This window comes from Esox lucius, chromosome 5, assembly GCF_011004845.1.
Source record: "Esox lucius isolate fEsoLuc1 chromosome 5, fEsoLuc1.pri, whole genome shotgun sequence".
NCBI lineage: Eukaryota > Metazoa > Chordata > Actinopteri > Esociformes > Esocidae > Esox > Esox lucius.
The window spans coordinates 31,287,748-31,308,259 of NC_047573.1; the positions used below are offsets into that span (position 1 = coordinate 31,287,748).

The 20,512-nt window shown below is 40.2% G+C and overlaps 1 protein-coding gene across 1 annotated transcript; it reads right to left on the minus strand.

The window, feature by feature from the left end:
- Positions 1-552: 552 nt before the first annotated feature.
- LOC105030498 (dickkopf-related protein 3) lies at positions 553-19,793 on the minus strand. The gene is made up of 5 exons (XM_020046236.2): positions 19,731-19,793; positions 2,807-2,911; positions 1,798-1,972; positions 1,350-1,551; positions 553-1,006 (listed from the first exon to the last, which is right to left on the minus strand). Exons 2-5 carry the CDS (start codon positions 2,891-2,893, stop codon positions 949-951), a joined length of 522 nt encoding a protein of 173 aa, XP_019901795.1. The 5' UTR covers positions 2,894-2,911; positions 19,731-19,793; the 3' UTR covers positions 553-948.
- Between the last annotated feature and the right edge of the window lie 719 nt (positions 19,794-20,512).

Here is a 20,512-nt window from a genome sequence, read left to right on the forward strand (position 1 = left end):
TATCAATTCTATTCATTTTAGTTAAAATAACAAAGATTTGGGTCTCCATCTCCCCCACCCTCAGCAAATTCCCCACTGTTCAGTTAAGGATTATTAAACTGCTCACCTATAAAGCATTTAATAGACTGACACAAACATACCTAACTGATCCCCCTAACCCCTAGACTTTTTTGTGTTCACTGTGCTCACGTTAAAGACCCCTTCACAAACACTTCCCTCAGTTGTTCATCGGTCTCTCTCCACTACCACCAGCACAATAGCGGACCTTTTATAATGAGTCAGCACAGGGGTATATAGTGGCCGGTCACATACGGTTTGAAGGCACTGTACTAGTTTATTAATGGGTGATTTGATTGTTTTTATTTTGCTGATTATGTAAAGAGACTTCAGGGGAGTTGACCTAAAAGCAGTTGAAAATATATTTTTTATTCATGAATATAAATGTAAACATCCTAAATATGTTATTTATATTTAGTTCACATTATTGCTGTGAAATGTTTGTAACAGGTGTTGAAAGGTCATATATTGTTTGCTTAAAAGGGTGTAGGCTGTCCTATTGTGCATGCGAGACATGAAATTATGAAGCACACAAACGTGACTGCCAAAGAGAAAGGAATCAAATGCCTCTTACTGAGTAACAGTTTTCATTTTAGAGTTTATTTAGTCATACGTATCCCATAATATCATATCAACGGAAGTTGTACAGAGCATTTCTGACATGGCCAGGTGACTTAAATAAAATTTTAGTCAATATTTACTTTGACAATACACAACTTAAAGTAATTGGCTAATAGCTAACTAGCCCTAGCTAAATAGTGCATTTGTCAAAATATAGAAAGTGGACACTAACATAAAAGTCAATTTGTTGATATTTACATTATATACAGACATATAGGCATACACAACATGTTTACATAATAACTGATTTAAATGTGGTCAACACTGTCATCAAGAACTTGGGGCTTGGCAGGTCCAAGATGTGGTGCCAGGGTGTATAAACTCCCTCCTGGAGAAACACATCATATTTTTGTTAGAATTCATCTTGCATCATAAACGAAATAGATATCATACAGTTGTGCTTAGAAGTTTGCATACCCTGGCAGAAACTGTGATCTTTTAGCAATGATTTTGAAAAGATGACTGATCATGCAAACAACTGTATTTTATTTAAGGAAAGTGATCATATGAAGCCATTTATTATCACATAGTTGTTGGCCTCCTTTTTATATCATAATAAGAACAGAAATCACCCAAATGGCAAATGTATTTAAGTTACATTTTCCATCATTTTCACACCTTCTTACAAAGTGACTACCTACATTACCTTCATTTTTATCTTGTGCACTTACTCTCTCTTGTGGGGTTTTGTGGCACCACGGCACAGCAGGCCTTCATCACATGGGCAGATCTGATTGATGCTGAATGCCAGGCCACCATCAGGCACAAAGCAGCTCTCACCTACCAACAGACGGCGCTTGCACACCTGCTCACCGTGGTGACGGGCACAGCACATGGACTCACCGCAGTCCCGGTCTACTTTGCACCTAGCGCCTGGACAGACAGAGCCAAAAGCGTTGTTTGATTGACACAAATCATCAGCATTTTAGTCTGTAAAACATGTAGTAATATCTAGAAAGCAGACCGATCTGAACATCCCTTTACGAACACTAAACACAGGAATAAATGGGCCAAGGGATTGCTTTGACCTGCATTTTCACTACAATTACCATAATGACTACAGTACTACAGTAAAATGTCCTGGGTTCCCAACCTGAATGTCATGCCCTGGTCTCTTACCCTGTTGCCCCTCGGGAATGCGACGGTGGCACTTTCCAAACATACAGCTGAGTCCTCTGACACACTGAGTGTCCCTTCTGCAGTACTGGCCCTCCCCACGCAGAGGGACACAGAGGCCAAAGTGACGGTCACACGAGTAGCTTCGACCACAGGCCCGGTCATGGTCACACACACCCTGAAAAACAACACAATAAGAATAATGGCTAATGGAACAAAATCATTGTGTTCACAATGGTGGGACCCTCTTAAAACCATCATTAAGATGATCATTAAGTTGTTCAAGAGACCAGCACAATAGGAGACTTTGCTCTAACACAAACACAAAGAGTATTTGTGCATGTACACAGCTGAACTTAATACTGCTACAACATGAAAGCAATGGGGCCTTCAGCTCTTATTTGTCACAAAATATTTTGCTCTGTTTCTGCTTTGTGGCTGCAATATCCTCTCTGACTCTACCTTTCTCTTTACTCCATATAATTAGATCTCTAGTTGAAACCATTGACAGGAAATCAGTGAAGGCCAATGAGGAAATACTGAGAACCATTTAAGTAAACAAACCATTAGCAGTCTTGCTTCTGTGTTTGCAAGCTGTTATTAGTAGTTGATTGGTACTCTACGGTCTTGGTCCCTACTGCCCATTACAACACAATGCAAACATAGAACGCTGCTTTAATTGAGCAGCACCTTTACTAATAAAGTGTTAGCATAATGCAACAATAACACAACACAATACAACACAATAAACCAATGCCAGCCTTCATGACTAAGCTACATCATTTGATTACAAATTCAGCAATTATCAAATTCTAAAACATCTCAGAACCAATTTTAGCATTTACATTGAAATTGTTTAGCACAGCGATAAATGTATACATTTTTCTAAAGATCCCCCCCTCCCAATGGGAATCAAACCCACAACCTAGCATTGGAATCACTGTGCTCTTACCAAGTTAGCTACACTACTTAGTTCACTTCAAAGTCATGAAAAAGAAAGTTTGTGTCTTACTGGAGATCCTTTGGTGTTGGCTGGAAGGGAGCTGTCCCTCGGAGCCATGGGTACTTCCTTGGGTAGACTGTGGGGCATGTTCAACATCCAGGCCCAAATACGACCCTGGATCGAAGTTACACACAGACAGAGAGACACAAGCCACAGAACCCTGAAGGACATCATATCTACAAAAGAAGGGAATTGAGACAACAGCGTTGAAGAAGAAAAAAGCTCATGCGACTGCCTCACTGGGAGACATAGAGATAGCAGAGAGAGACACAGGGACAGTTTAGAGTCCTCCAACGGTTTTGGAGTTGGAGTTTTGAGAAGGAGATTAAAGAGATATTCCAAAACTGAAAGACCCTGCTAAGAGTCCAGGCAGGAGTTTGGTATCAACCTCCTCATGTGCCTTGTGGTTTATAAAGAGCCTGGAGGACCACGCATGCCTCTCTCACCCCCTGCTCTGCTGTTTGCTCAAGCCACAGGGTGGGAGGAGACAATTAGTGGTTAATGGATTAACCAAATCAACTGAGCTACCTCCTGCGTCCAGAAAACGGTGGCAAAATTATCATCTGCAACGAGGGCAAAAGGGGGAGGAGTCGGGGTCAGTCTGGGGGGGGTCGTCCCGGGGTGGGGTAATGGGCTTGATGGGTTGACAACATTGACAACAGGGCCACACAATGGAGTAAGACTTATCTCACCCGGACAAACAAGGCGGGGAGTGCGAGGACAAAAGCGAAAAGAAATGACCTGTCACAGGCTCACAGCCCGAGTCGTTGAGTGGCAGCCCCACAAGCCTCTATGTTTGACCCTTGCCATTGGCCCCTCTGTGCTGGATACACAGTCCCTCAGCCCTTGGTCTCAAACTAAGGACCCCACGCTGGGAGTAATCTGCCGAAGTGCACTCAGCAGACGACCCCCAGATCTCATTAAATGTAATTATGGTCAGTGATTAACTCGGGGAGAGAGGGGACCCGAAGTGGTGAAGTGGGGAGAGTTTGTTGATAGCTTTGCTTTCGTAAACAAACTGCTTGTAGCTGAGGGATGGCTCATTTTGCGGTCATGTCATTTTCTCAGCATATTTTCCTAACATGGCTTTTATGTTGTTGTTCCTCTTGTTTCCTTAACTTTTTCCATATTTACTGAGTTGGGATACAAATGTTACTAATGTGGTTATTTTACATTAAATCAAAACCATAGGACTACCTGTTTCATAGTCTTCTTGTTTTGTTTCGATGCAGCCATCGGAATATAGCCCAAAGTTCAACATCCTTCCTCAGTTAAAAACACTCCAAAACACTTACATGTATTTGATATAAAACTTATTTGACACAGACCTGATAACATTTTTGTGGTGTCTGATGCACAGACACCACTTTTTCATTGTCAATTCCGAGTACTGAACACTGAGTATCAGCCGATCTGATACTGAAATTTTTTATTGTATCAATCTGATACTGCCATTTTAATCTTGTTGACGCGCCATGATTGCTGTATATGTTTAACTATATATGGATTCAATTGTATGTTATACAACTTTCTATTAACAACTTACTCAATGTTTAAGATATAAAGTAGGACTTAATAATTTTAAGAAAATATATCTGAATACACTATGAAAACTCCAAGGCAGAGTAAGGCATTTGTGGAAATTCTCCTTCCCATTCTAGCAATGTAGAATGGGAGAGAGGATACATTTTGGACAACTTATTATTAACAACTTACTCAATGTTTAAGATATAAAGTAGGACTTAATAATTTTAAGAAAATATATCTGAATACACTATGAAAACTCCAAGGCAGAGTAAGGCATTTGTGGAAATTCTCCTTCCCATTCTAGCAATGTAGAATGGGAGAGAGGATACATTTTGGACAAATAAGTCACAGCAGTGAAAACTAGGCATGTGACTAAATTAAATGTTTCTAAAAAAATTATATGGGCATTTTCTTACAGTCATTTGTTTAAAATCAAAAAATTCAATGTGAATTGGCACGTTTAGCTTGTTGTTGTTCAATCACAATGTGACCAAAGTGGCACTAGATTGACTTTAGGCACATTAGCTGATTTCTGGCTCAGCAACTGAAGAGTTGCTTAGGAACTAAAATAACTAAAAAGAAAGGCTGTACACCACATTTAGCTATGAATCTGAATGAATTTAGAGATTTAAAAAAATCAGTTGAGTGCTGTATTCTCAGTTAGCCTGGCATTAGCTATGCAAATCACATGTTTATGGCGCATTGTTAGGACTATCTGTTTCATGGCATTGGCTCATTACATAAGCGCTGGTCTAAAATATTTTGCCTGTATGGGACAAATTTTCGATCCCTGACATTTACTATACTCAAGATTGACCATACATTTCAGACTTCTGCCACTCTGAATCTCCTTAATCTCTCTATCCATATTCAATCTCTTCTCTCTCTCTCTCTCTTTCTACCTACATCTTTCTCTCTTCCTCTCTCACTCCCTTCTCTGTTTCTCTCTTCCTCTGTTCTGGATTTGACAACCTCACTTGGCCTCAGACGTCTACTCTCAAAAGGGACAGTTCATTTGGGACACAAAGCATACCTGGGTTTAGCCATTTAGAGTCAAGCAGATAACATCTCTAAATCCCTAGCTGTTGCTGCAGAACTTTCTTGCTGTCTGTTTTAGCGTAAGCCTGGCTCTATGTCGCAGAGAGAGTGTGGAGTGTGCCTGGCCCTGGAGGCCCTGGAGAAGCCAGGTTATAGCTCCCACAATGTTCGAGGAGGCAGTCACAACCACTTATCAATTAATTAGGATCCCACACTAGATGATGGGTGGGAAGAGTTATGTGCAGTGTTGGGAGACAGGTTGGAACTTTCTGATTAATGGCAGATTCTCGTGTCCAGCGTTTTTCTGTAGCACTAATTGTTTCCGCATGAATATAGATAAGGGAGTGGTCAGAATGTTCAATGCCAATGCCAATGCCAAGTGGTTTAAATATACTGCATATGAAGTCTAAGATCTTAAACACTCCGGTTACAAGATCACCCAATTGAAATAGCTCCTCCAAAAACACACTGTTCTTAAACAGTTATCTCACCTTTCTGAAAATGGCTGCACCCTCTCAAACATACAGTATCGCTATTAAACACAATCCCAATCAAAAGGTTCCGGTGTGCAGCAGGTTGTTTGAGGAGGGGGATGCACTGCACTCTTTTTTCAATAGGACAGAATAGGTTGTCACTCTTTTGTCTTAAACCAATGATTGTTTGGCAAGTTGGGACTTTTTAGCTGGAAGGATGCTTCCTATCAATGATAATGTGACCGGAGTGGCTCTTTAAACTGTGAGATACTGTTGCTAGTCACAAAATGATTAACACAATTTTCAACATTGCTTTACAACGGTACAGTAACAAAAGTAAACATAGAGGCAAAGATTTGTTCGGTAGATAATCTAATGTTCCCTGTGACATTAAAGCACAATAAGTAGGCTGTGCCAATTCTAAAGTGAAAACAGATACAGCATTCTCATGTTTTCAGTCAAAGATAGACAGAAACAAATCTAATTTCATTAGACTGTAACAAGCTCGTAATATTTTACAGCTCGACCAACGTGGCTTCACAGACCTGCATTAAAACAAGCCTCCATCTGGCTTGGGGTGGTCCAGTGTTATAAGCCACTGCTTCTGGTAAACATGTACTGCTGTAGCATGGCTTTGAATCCAACCCACTTCTCTTTCAGCCCAAGTTATTCTTCCCCACCCTCTCTAATAATCAATCAAATGTATTTATAAAGCCCTTTTTACATCAGCAGTTGTCACAAAGTGCTTTTATAAAACACCCGGCCGTAAACCCCTAAACCCCAAGGAACAAACAACAAGTGTGTTAACTTTCAGTGGCTAGGAAAAACTCCCTAAGAAGGCCTAGGAAGAAACCTAGAGAGGAACCAGGCTCAGAGGGGTGACCAGTCCTCTTCTGGCTGTGCCGGGTGAACATATTAAGAGTACACATTTTTATATTTAATGCATGCATGTGGGCTAAGTTCATAGTCTATTTAAACCTAGAAGCATGACCAGGTGGACAAGGACGGGGACAACATAGGGTGGGGCTTGATCTGCAACACAAACAGGAGGACTTTGGACGGGCAGCAACAAGTCTTCCGAGCCTGGTACTCTGCAGGTGTGGGCAAAGACCTCATGTCCTCCTAAGTTTAAAACAGGGCAGGAGACAGGGAACATTTTGAAAATTCCTTAGATCTACAAGGATTTATAGTGGAGAAGGAGAACTGACCCTACTCCCCCAGCACAATAATATAGCAGAGTAAGACCTTGGAGCTGAGACAGGGGGGTCCAGTGACACTGTGGCCTTATCCGGGGGAGGCCCCAGACAGGGCCCAACAGGCAGGAAGTCAATCCACCCACATTGCCAAGCATCAACCAAAAGGACACCCACCAACCACAACCACCCTGAATCAGGGCCGATTATTGCCAGCAGAGTTCAGCCCAATCGGATGATGTGCACAACAGAGAGACAACAACAAGCCAGTGACTCCACCCCCGAATGGTATTGGAGGGAGGGCATCCCAGTGGCGATGAGAGCCCACCTGGCATGACAGCAAGGGTGGACAGAATCAAGCCTTTCCTGAATAAAGCATGAAATGACAAAAAAACATACCCAAAGACATAATAAACTAGACAAAATCATTTAAATTCTGTGGTGACTTTGACAGAACTTTGAATTATTGCAATTTCAACAATTAAAACAAGAAACCTTTACATTGATGTGAACTGATGCGGTATGTCAGATCATTCAATATTCTTTGGAAGATTATGCGTCAGATTCTGTGAGAAAACAAATATCTAAAAATGCATAACAGATAAAACAAAGTGTAATCGATTAGATAAGGAGCGATCTATATCACAGCTGACATAAACATACAGTATGTACAGTATAAATGTATATGACTACAAAGGCCTTCAAGATTTAGGGAGTTTGATGGATGTTGGCACACATCAAATTAACGTTGACATCCGGACATCTATAAATCCTTTCAGAGTGCAGGGGGCTATACATTTTATACATGGCTATTTTCTCCCTTTTTCCTCGCTTGTTTTAAAGATGTAACTGAGAGGTTTCTTATATTCTACAATGACCTTAACACAGATTTGTATTATCCTGTTTAATTACCCCTGGGATTAGACTGGGTTATTCCCTAAAGCACCCCACAATATTAAATTCTAGGATGGATTCTATATAAAGTACTTGAATGGAGTAGTATATATTGAATTTCTTCAATTTCCTTAGAAAGAGCATATATAGTTCTTGACATTTAGTTTGAATCTGTTTGGTTTTCCTTGTTGCCAATTATGGTTCCAAGACATTTACAGTCCTTTTCTTGCTTTATCTCCGGCACTACGATGGTAAGTCGCTAACTTGGAGGTCAACATTTGCTGCATTGGGACTTTTCTATTAGTTGAATTTTGGTCCATGCAGATACAGCAGAAGGAAATGTAAAAATGTCAGCTTGAAGCCCATATGTCCATTGTTATTGTGCCATCTGTGTTATTCTCCTACAGTGTTTGGCTTGGATGGTGAATAACACAGATGACATAGCAAAGCCTTGTGGTGATCCTCTAGTGATGGGTTAAGATGTCAATTCATCAAGGAAAAGAGGACCCAAAGAATCAAAATTGTATTAATTTCAATGCTCTGGAGCTTTTCATCATTTAATGACCAAAACAGACAGGTTTGAATGGATGCATATCTACTGTCCAAAAGTTTCCTGGTGCACTGTGTCTGATTTGACAAACCTCTGCCAATAAAGTTTACTCTGATGAGTCCCTACCAAAGAATCTTTATAATTAGACATTGAATATTTGGCCTGATCAGTCAGCCAACAATAGAGTAGAAAAAACAGCCAGGAATACAAGAGTCCCTGTTGTAAATGATGTCCAAACCCTTGCAGGTTCCAAAATTATTCTGTCACATGCTATTGGGATGGTAATTGGCAGCTGGCTAGGAGTACAGACAAAATGCATAAAATGCTTAACACTTTCTCCAAGCTAACTAATTGGCCACTGTAGCTGCTACTGAAAACAAATGAAATCTACTGAACAAATGAATATCTTCCATGGAATAGCTGCCTTTGTTAGATACTAAGATGTAGCACAGTGTATTTCACTAGTTAGCTAATGTTGTGTTACTAGCTTAAAAATCACATGATAACAATTAAGCTAGCAAAAGGTATCAAGTTACAAATGTGCATGAAGGCTGGCTCTGGAAATATGGGATTAGGGAGAGTAAATTGTGTTATTTCTTTGTCATCTTGCTAGTTATCTTGCTAGCTACCCCTCAGTAATTTACAGGAGATCTACTTGCATCTGAGTCTTTCTGAACTATTGGCACATTATTGGAGTATCACTTTAAGTAGGGCATATAAAAATAGTTCATTAGTGTTAATGTTTACAGTGATACTAGAGAGTTGGCTTCCTTGAAGGCTACCAGTCTTCTCATTCCCTTTTAAACATGTTAGCATATTAGTATCATTATAAATTCTTGATATTATTGGATGATTTTATTGTTAAATGAAATCTGTGAATTAAAGTACATGTGGAAGCTGGAAAATAAGTCAAATGTAAGTTCATGAAATAGAGGTAAGCTGTGTTTTTAGTAGTTTTGAAACTAACCTTAGCTTGATACTAACTTTTGCTTGAGAATGAAAACATTTCAGTAATTTGCAATTCTTTAGCTGCCGCAGTAATCTTTGCTTCTAGCATGATTGCTCAAGAAATACTAAGACGTATGCATTAATGTTTTTAATTTGACAATAGAAACATCTACATTTTGGGGCTGCAAGATATACACATTTTAGGTCAAGGCCAAATATGTGTTCATGTTACTGCCTCTCCCTATGTAGCTTACATCTGAATGGGTTTTCAGTCTCTGCTTCTGGGAGTCAAGCCTGTATTAAAACAAATTCACACTGACTAATGACGTGTTAATCACTGCCCTTAGTGGTCCATCAACAGATAATATAACTGAAACAGTTTCAATTAGCAATGTGCAAATAGTTAGCACATTGTAACACAATGCCGTAGATGTGTATTGAATGGATTGTGTGAACACAACCGGAATGACAGCGCCCAACTTAGGAGACAGTAGCATGTTATTTATAGGCACAGTTTGCCAATGTCTGCATGCATAGGGACATTTGAAGTGCCAAGGTAATGTCACCCTAGCCCCAAAATGTGATATCTGATTTGTTACACAAAAAATTATCATTTAATCTTCCTCCATCCCTTCTCTTAAACTCTCTCTATCTCAACATCTCTGTATCTCTAATGAGTTGGGCATAGCTGTCATTATTTGGAAAGCTTTGGGCCTGATCTTATCAGTTAGTTGCTTTGCACACAAACAAGGCCATCGTCACAATAGAATTACAAGCCCAACTACGACTCCCACTCCCGTCCCTTGCGATGTCTCTCAATACAGACCTGATAAACCCAGCCACCTCTCACTATCAAGATGTCGTATTTAAATTTGAGCCAGTTACACACAGCAGGAAAACAAACCTACAGCAATAAGAAATAGGATTTTTGTATGTGGATATAAATGAAAGACATTTTGGTAGGGGTTGATATATTTGTTCATTGGGCAAGTCTGAAAGAGTAAATGAAATATTTTAGAAGCCTTTTTAAAATGTTTAACATGTGTATGCATTTTCTGGAGAAAAAGAAAACTAATTAAAATACATAATCTGTATAGTTTCTTTACATACACACACACTGAGCCTACCACATACATTACTTATTTGGAGACAGATATCTGTCTCCAAACATTCTTTGCCATGCTCCCCCTTTCTCCTCCCTTCCCAGTGTTAATGACTGTTAGAATGGGGTTCATAATGAACGTGGTTGCTGTCACAGTCAACACACAATTAGGCACTAACAAGTAAACCCAGGCAGGTTCATTTGTCCATTGTAATGGACCTTGACCCCCTAGGGGGACTAACAAAATGTCAGGGGCATGTGTGTATTCAGCATTGGTGACAATGATGTATCCAGGGTAGCATTGGACAGCACTGGACAGGCCATTTATAATGAGTGGTTAGAAAGGAAATGTGTACTCCAGTGCAGAGTGCATATATTAACTTAATATTTCGTTATTTATTCTGATATAAAAGCATGACAATTGTATGTCTTATAAAAGGGTACTGTGTAGCTGGTTCTATTTGCTAGGGCATAGCACTTGAAACTGCTGTACTGAGGGTTTTATTCCCATGGGCGCAATTACAAAATGTATGCACTCACTTTTGTAAGTTGCTTCGCATAAGAGTGTCGGCTAAATGTATTTTGATATTATCCTTGAAAGTACTTCATGAGACGAGAGAATGTGGTATCCAAATAAAAGAAACTAATGAGCAAGGGTGGCCAAATATGATGTTGATTTCAAGTGATTTTATTTTTTTAAAGATATGTAGTGGATATAAAAAGTCTACACACCCTTGTGATGTAAAAGAATGAGACAAAGATAAATCATGTCAGAACATTTTCCACCTTTAATGTGACCTATAATGTGAACAATTCAATTGAAAGAAAAAAAAAATATTTGAGAAAAAAAAAAAGAACTTGCAATAACCTGATTGCATAAGTGTGCACACCCTTAAACTAATACTTTGTTGAAGCACCTTTTGATTTTATTACAGCACTCAGTCTTTTTGGGTAGGAGTCTATTAGCATGGCACATCTTGACGTGGCAATATTGGCCCTTTCTTCTTGGCAAAAGCGCTCCAAAGCTGTCAGATTGCGAGGACATCTCCTGTGCACAGCCCTCTTAAGATCACCCCACAGATGTTCAATTGGATTCAGGTCTGGGCTCTGGCTGGGCCATTTCAAAACATTAATCTTCTTCTTCCATGCTTTTGTGGGTTTGGATGTGTGCTTTGGGTCCTTGTCATGATTAAAGGTGAACTTCATCTTCAGCTGTCTAACGGACGCCTCAAGGTTTACGCCAAAATTTCCTGCTATTTGGAACTATTCATAATTCCCTCCATCCTGACTAAGGCCCCGGTTCCAGTTGAAGAAAAACAGCCCCAAAGCATAATGCTGCCACCACCATGCTTCACTGTGGGTATGGTGTTCTTTGGGTGATGTGCAGTGTTGTTTTTGTGCCAAACATACCTTTTGGAATTATGGCCAAAAAGTTCAACCTCGGTTTCATCAGACCATAACACATTTTCCCTCATGCTTTTGGGGGACTTGATGTTAGTTTTTGCAAACTTCAGCCGGGATTGCATGTTTTTCTTTGTAAGAAAGGGCTTCCATCTTGCCACCCTACCCCACACCCCATTCATATGAAGAATATGGGAGATTGTTGTCACATGTAGCATACAGCCACTACTTGCCAGAAATGTCTGCAGGTCCTTTAATGTTGCTGTAGGAAACTTGGAAGCCTCCCTGACCAGTTTTCTTCTCGTCTTTTCATACATTTTGGAGGGAGGTCCAGTTCTTGGTAATGTGTCTGTTGTACCATATTTTCTCCACTTGATTATGACTGTCTTCACTGTGTTCCATGGTATATCTAATGCTTTGGAAATTCTTATGTACCCTTCTCCTGACTGATATCTTTCAACAATGAGATCCCTCTGATGCTTTGGAGGCTCTCTGCGGACCATGGCTTTTGCTCTGAGATGCAACTAAGAAAATGTCAGGAATATCCTACTAGAACAGCTGAACTTTATTTGTGATTAATCAGAGTCACTTTAAATGATGGCGGGTGTGTAATTACTTCTATTTAACATGAACACAGCCATATCCACAGTTAAAAGAGGGTTTGCACACTAATGCAACCAGGTTATTCTAAGGTTTTTATTTTTCATTTTTCCCCCTCGAAGATTTCAGTTTGTTATTCAGTTGAATTGTTCACATTATAGGTCACATTAAAAGTAGAAAAAGTTCTGATATGATTTATCTTTGTCTAATTTTTATGGCATTTTTATATCCACTGTATGTATTAGAACAGTGGTTCTCAAACCTCCCATGGTGACCCTCACCCGTTCCATTTAGATGTCTTCCAGAGCTAGCACACCTGATTCAACTTGCCTATTAATTAAAAAGTTGTTGATTCAGGTGAGCTAGTTAACGGCTACCACAAAATTGTGAGACATCTGGGGGTTCCCAGGAGAGGTATTGTAGTATGAACATTGATTTTCTTAAGTACAGCAAAATAGCTCCCGTGCTGTTGTTTCCAATGGGAGCCTATAGAAGCAAGGAAAAGAGATGGGCAGAACCTAGTATAGGCTCGGGAGATTCTAAAGGGCAGTATTAATGCATTCTGGTATGTTTCTCTCAGAAAACTCCTGCTGTGCAAACATTTTATGTGATCTTAATTCCTTGTAAACAATCATTTATATATTTTTGGCAAAATATAAAGTAAAAAAAACAGTCCACATTATATGGCCAAAAGTATGTGGACACCCCTTCCATTTATTGAGTCGTTTTAGACACACCCATTGCTCACAGGTGCAAACCCTTATTTTTTGAATGGTGCAGTGGTCTCCTAATTCTTTCTGGAGCTGTATATAGCAAAAAATCTATATAAAGCAATAATATACATTACACTGTAAAAGTAGCAGCAATTTAAAAAGAGTACTGTAAACTGGCAGCACATGGGAAGTAGTATTATATTTTGTAGATATGGCAAGTATTGGCAATAATATACATAACAAAGTAAACTAGCAGCAACTTACTGTAGGAGGAGTAGGATTGGGAAAATGCACAATGTGGGTGGAATGTAATTTGCTTATTAAGGCACATGAAAGGGAATATTCTAGCATTGAAAGTACCTGAAAAGAGATCAGAGCATCTGGAATGTTCATGTGTGAACAGTATGATCATGAATCAGTGTTGATGGTTGAGGAGCCTTATGGCCTGAGGGAAAAAACTGCTTGTGAGTCAGGGAAGTGCATTCATCAATGTTCCTACCAGACGGCAGCAGTGTGAACAGACCAAAGCCTGGATGGCTGTGGTCTTTGATGATGTTCTGTGCTTTCCTCCGGCATTGTGTTGTAGATGCCTTGCATGGTGGTAAAGTCTGGTACCACCCTCTGGAGGAACATGCGGTCTGCAGAAGAGCAGCTGTCGTACCAGGTAGTAATGCAGCCTGAGAGGATGCTTTCAGTGGTGCACGTTTTCAGTTGGTGAGAGTTGTTACAGACATGCCAAACTTCTTGAATCTCCTCAAGAAGTAAAGTTGTTTTCGGGCAGTTTTCACTGCCGAGTTCGCTTGCCTGGACCAAGTCAGGTTATCTTTGACGAACACAACGAGAAACCTGAATTCGGAGACTCTCTCCACTTCAGCTCCATCGATGTGTATGGGGGCTTGACCCCCCCCTCTGCCACTTCCTGAAGTCCACGAACATCTCTTTGGTCTTGCAGACATCGAGAGAGAGGTTGTTGTCCTGGCACAATGTAGCCACGTTCTTTGCCTTCTCTCAATAAGTGGTTTCATCATTGTTGGAGATGAGACCCAGGATGGTTGTGTCATCCACAAATTTAAGGATGGTGTTGGAGCTGTGTGTGGCCACGGTCATGCGTGAATAGGTAGTACAGGAGGGTACTGAGTACGCTCCGGTGAGCTCCGGTTCTCAGGGTCTGTGTAGAGGAGGTGAGGTGGCCCATTCTCAGCATCCTCACATGTGTTGCCTTTTTCCAGGTGGGAGAGGGCTGTGTGTGTCATCAGGCATCGGCTGTAGATCTACTGGGGCGGTATGCAGATTCATGATAATGGAGGTCATTGCTACAGGGTGTTAGTCATTCAGGCAAGTGATGGAAGGTTTCTTTGGTACAGGGATGATGGTGGTCTGTTTGAAGCAGGAGGGGACTGCAGACAGGGACAGGGAGAGGTTGAATATGGAGGTGAAAACCTCCAGCGTCCGGGGTCAGAGCTGTGGTAGTTAGACTCAAAATGATCCTTGTAGTCTCATTATTCATCTCTGATCGCCTTCCGTAGGTCATATCTGGATCTCCTCTATGGCCGCAGCTCCCCAGAGCTTTAAGCAGAGGACTGTTCTCTGAGCTTAGCACGGACATAACCATTAACCCAGGGCTTTTGGTTGGGGAAAGTCCGGACATTGACCATCGTGACAAGACCATCAATGCATTTGGAGTTATATGCTGAGACAGAGTCTGTGTTTTCATGGATGTTCCCATCTGCTGCATCTCAGAACCTCTGCCCAATTCGTTGTTTCAAAACAGTCCTGCAGTGCAGTAATGGACCCCTCATTCCAGCGTTGAACTGTCTGAAAAAACAGTTTATCCTGTTTTAAGCGTCAACGTGGAAGCCATTGTCAGTTCAACCTTTCTCTATGGCACACCGGAAATCTGGTCAGCCTTACCAAACGCGGGGCGGGAGATGGGTTTGTAGCCATTTTGTATTTGTGAATAACAATGGTCAAGAGACTGATCACCATGGGTATGTGCTCTACAGGTAGTCATACTATCAACAAACTCTCAACAAACTGTCTTTTAATAATCAATTTCTTGCTTGAGGAAGAGGAAGTATCAGAAGAGGTGGAAAGGGAGAGGTAGAAGAACAATGTCACAAATCTCATAGTCACAGTATTGACCATGTTCTTGGTCATGGTATGACAATGAAGTAAGTTGGGCTTACAGTTCAGCCAAAACTGAGACGTTTCACAGTTGCATCAACTGACCAGACTTTATAAATAAAAATAGGTCAACCTTTTTGACAATTGTTCTGATGACCCAATTTATAATATCATGCAAATTTATGAAAGATATAACATCTGGAACCCCTTATGGTTAATGATTCATAAATATTTTTTTATAATTGCGTTTTAAATTTCTCTCAGCATACCTACATTCAACCTTATCATGATGTGGTTTTACATCTCTTCTTTCTAATAATCGTAGTAATTGTTTGTTCATGAAATACTCTGTTGGTCAGACTAGATTTCTGGTCAGGCTTAATGCTTCATGTTCTCTCTATCCTGTTTCCAATTGGAACAATTGAGAGGAGTGCGATTCCTGCTCTAATGGAAAACAGCCCTGTCTATCTGGTGCCAGCTAGCAAAATGGACCAAGGAATAAAAGAAGAGAGGAAGAATGAAGAGGATCTTAAGCAAGGGTCAACATGGCCACTGCTCACTAACAAAGAATCAGGTCATTTGGTAAGCCAACTTTCTGTCTGTACAAACACACACACATAAACACAGACACACAAACACGATTACATTCTGCAACAGTATGCACACAGGCACACATGTTCACGAACACACACACACTTGTACATATGCTTCTAATAACCTGATTGTTGACCTGAGAAACCTGATGTCACTAAAACCATTCCATTTTGAATAATCTATGGCTATCAACTTAGGGAGTGAATCTTATCTGGTTAGGGAGGGGGCAGGATTTAAGATGAGTTCAATGCTGTCGACAACTGCACAGCCAATTAAATAATATCCGTAAACCTGGCTTTAAAGCAGTAAAACACTTCACTTTTGGGTAGCTGAATTGGACGAGAAGCTTCTTGATAACAATAGGGCCTCAATTCAGTTCCTTTATCAACAACACAAAAATCTTTAAAAGATCATAAAGAGTGTCATGCAGACAATAGAAGAGAAACAATGCAACTAATAAAAATAAATAGGTATTTACTGATTAATGCGGTCCTTTAGTAATTCCTTAGTTACATTCTGTACAAGTACAATTACACTGGTTACAGACTATTGTTTTTGTGTGACACTGTAAAATGTTAAGAAATAATATATTCATTACACTGAAACAGCATATGAATTCTTTGTATTGAAAAAACATTCTGTTTTCCTCACCCTCACCTCACCCTCTAAACAAATATATGTAATACACAAGGGCATCCAAATGAGCAGAACCCAGTGTCTGTAAGTCACTTCCACTACTACCATGATGCATAATATATACAACCCTGTTTCCAAAAAAGTTGGGACGCTGCATAAAATGTAAATAAAAACAGAATGTAATGATGTGCAAATCACATAAAACCTATATTCAATAGATAGTACAAAGAAAACACATTAGATGTTGAAACTGAGACGTTATTGTTTCTTGAATAATACACTCACCTAAATGATTATTAGGAACACCTGTTCAATTTCTCATTAATGCAATTATCTAATCAACCAATCACATGGCAGTTGTTTCAATGCATTTAGGGGTGTGGTCCTGGTCAAGACAATCTCCTGAACTCCAAACTGAATGTCAGAATGGGAAAGAAAGGTGATTTAAGCAATTTTGAGCGTGGCATGGTTGTTGGTGCCAGAAGGGCCGGTCTGAGTATTTCACAATTTGCTCAGTTACTGGGATTTTCACGCACAACCATTTCTAGGGTTTACAAAGAATGGTGTGAAAAGGGAAAAACATCCAGTATGCGGCAGTCGCAACATCCGAAAATGCCTTGTTGATGCTAGAGGTCAGAGGAGAATGGGCCGACTGATTCAAGCTGATAGAAGAGCAACTTTGACTGAAATAACCACTCGTTACAACCGAGGTATGCAGCAAAGCATTTGTGAAGCCACAACATGCACAACCTTGAGGCGGATGGGCTACAACAGCAGAAGACCCCACCGGGTACCACTCATCTCCACTACAAATAGGAAAAAGAGGCTACAATTTGCACAAGCTCACCAAAATTGGACAGTTGAAGACTGGAAGAATGTTGCCTGGTCTGATGAGTCTTGATTTCTGTTGAGACATTCAGATGGTAGAGTCAGAATTTGTCGTAAACAGAATGAGAACATGGATCCATCATGCCTTGTTACCACTGTGCAGGCTGGTGGTGGTGGTGTAATGGTGTGGGGGATGTTTTCTTGACACACTTTAGGCCCCTTAGTGCCAATTGGGCATCGTTTAAATACCACGGCCTAGCTGAGCATTGTTTCTGACCATGTCCATCCCATTATGACCACCATGTACCCATCCTCTGATGGCTACTTCCAGCAACGGTGGAACGGGAGCTTCGTGCCCTGGAAGTGCATCCCCCAAATCTCCATCAACTGCAAGATGCTATCCTATCAATACGGGCCAACATTTCTAAAGAATGCTGTCAGCACCTTGTTGAATCAATGCCACATAGAATTAAGGCAGTTCTAAAGCGAAAGGGGGTCAAACACAGTATTAGTATGGTGTTCCTAATAATCCTTTAGGTGACTGTATATGCCCACTTTGAATTTTATGTCAAAAACATGAAGTGGACTTTTCTGTCCCAACAAAAAGTTGGGACAGAGGCAACAAAAGATTGGAAAAATTGTGTAATGCTCAAAAACTAAACCTGGTGGAATATCACCCAACTAATAATGTCAATTGGCAACAGGTCAGTAACATGATTGGGTATTAAAAGATCATTCCAGAGAGAATAGGTCTGTCAGAAGTGAGGATGGGCAGGGGTTCACTACTCCGTGAAAGACTGTGCGGGAAAATAGGGCAACAATTTAAGAATAACGTTTCTCAGCGTAGAATTGCAAAGATTTTGTGGTTCTCATTATCTACAGCACATAATATCATTAAAAGATTCAGAGAATCTAGAGAAATCACTATATGCAAGACACAAGGCCAAAAACCAATATTGGATGTCTGTGATCTCCGGCCCCTGAGGCGGCGCTGTATTAAAAACAGACTTGATCCTGCAGTGGAAATCACTGCATGGGCTCAGTATCACTTCTGAAAACCATTGTCTGTGAAAGATTAGATTCAACCTTATTGTCATTGAACAAGTACAGTACAATGAAATGCAGTTAGCATTTAACCAGAAGTGCAAATAGAAGAGGGCAGATATTTACAAGTATAACGTATAATGTATGTTACATATGTGACATACAGATATTCAATGTATAGATGTGCAATGAAGGCAAATGCAGTACAACTGGCAATTCTAGATGTGCAATCAAGGCAAAGTGAAAAAATTAAAACAAAATCAACAAGATGAATGTAGGGATAACAGCAATGAAACATGATCCAGAATCGCCGATGCCTTCTCTGGGCTCAAGATCTTTTAAGATGGTCTGAGGTGAAGTGGAGAACTATCCTGTGTTATGACAAATCAAAATGTGAAATTATTTGGGAAAATCATGTACACCGCATCTTCCAGACTAAAGATAAGAAGGACCATCCAGCACAGTTCAAAAGTCAGCATCCGTGATGGTATTGATAGGTTTCACGTGTCATCACGGCGAATATAGGAACGCCCACTTGACGGGCAAAACAAACTCTCCTTCCATTGCCCTCCATGAAAATCCAACAGTTCCATTTGAAGTGCTAACCACATATATATTGTATTTTCAATCATATCTATATAATCTATGTAATTATTGTAATGAATGACATGATCTGTTTTTGTCTGCACTGCTGTAACCAACTCCAATGGCGTAACTAACGTTACAGAAGCTAGCTAAACCTCTCTCGCTAAACATAGCGTTAGCTAAGTTAATAAAGTTAATACAGGAGAAAGTCGCACCAATCCAACCTTCTCAACCGCTACCCAGGTTGTCAGGGCTGGGTAATTTAAACAGTAGGAATGGTTTACCTGACATTCGGAAAACGATTATATTATTACCGGTACATTTGTCCCAAGATTCTGTGTTACACAGGCTGCATTACCTTACACTGACCACCCATATAACCACCGCAACGGTAATTTAGGTTAATTAGCACTAAACTTCGCTATGACAATAAATAATTTATTCTCCTTCACCTCCTAAAAAACTGCATTATTGACCCACCCAGATCGAACGTACAGATAGCAGTCTGTACCTTTGTACGCTTTAATTTTTTTAGCAGTGTAAGGCGATCGAGGAATGGATTCTCAACAAGGTCTATGTATACATCCCCAATGTTCAGCTCACTTTTCCCTGTTTTTAATGATTTAAATAACGCTGCTGTATATGCTTCACAAGCACTTAAGACTTGTAGTGTGTTTGCATACCTTTGTTTTTCTTGTTTTGTGAGGTGATCTAAACACTCATGGGCTGTAAAAGTAGAAAATCTGACCGGATATTGTGCAGTAGCTCCATAGAATCCCCAGTGTTAGCCGCACTTCTGTGAAGGCACCAATAATGCTGAACGATATACAGTTAGGTCTGGAATTATTTGGACACTGACACAATTTTAGTTATTTTGGCTGTTAAACAAAATATATTATAGTTACAGTTAAATAATGAATATGGGCTTAAAGTGCAGTCTCTCAGCTTTAATTTGAGGGTATTCACAACACAATTGGAGGAAGGGTTTAGGAATTACAGCACTTTAATATGTAGCACTTTCTTTTTCGGGGGACCAAAATGTATTGGACAGTTGACTCAAAAGCTGTTTCATGGACAGGTGTGGGTTATTCCTTCTTTATTTCATCCATTAATTTAATTAGGTTAAAGGTCTGGAGTTGATTCCAGGTGTGGCATTCAGATTTGGAAGCTGTTGCTGTGAACCCACAACATGCGGTCAAAGGAGCTCGCAATGCAAATGAAACATGCTATCCTTAAGCTGCAATTTTTTTAATAAAAAAACATCAGAGATATCAGGAACATTAGGAGTGGCCAAATCAACAGTTTGGTACATTCTGAGAATAAAAAGAACGCACTGGTGAGCTCTGCAACACAACACAGGCCTGGAGGTCGACTGAAGACAACAGTGGTGGATGATTGTAGGATCCTTTCCATGGTAAAGGAAAAACCCCTTCACAACATCCAGCCAAGTGAAGAACACTCTCCA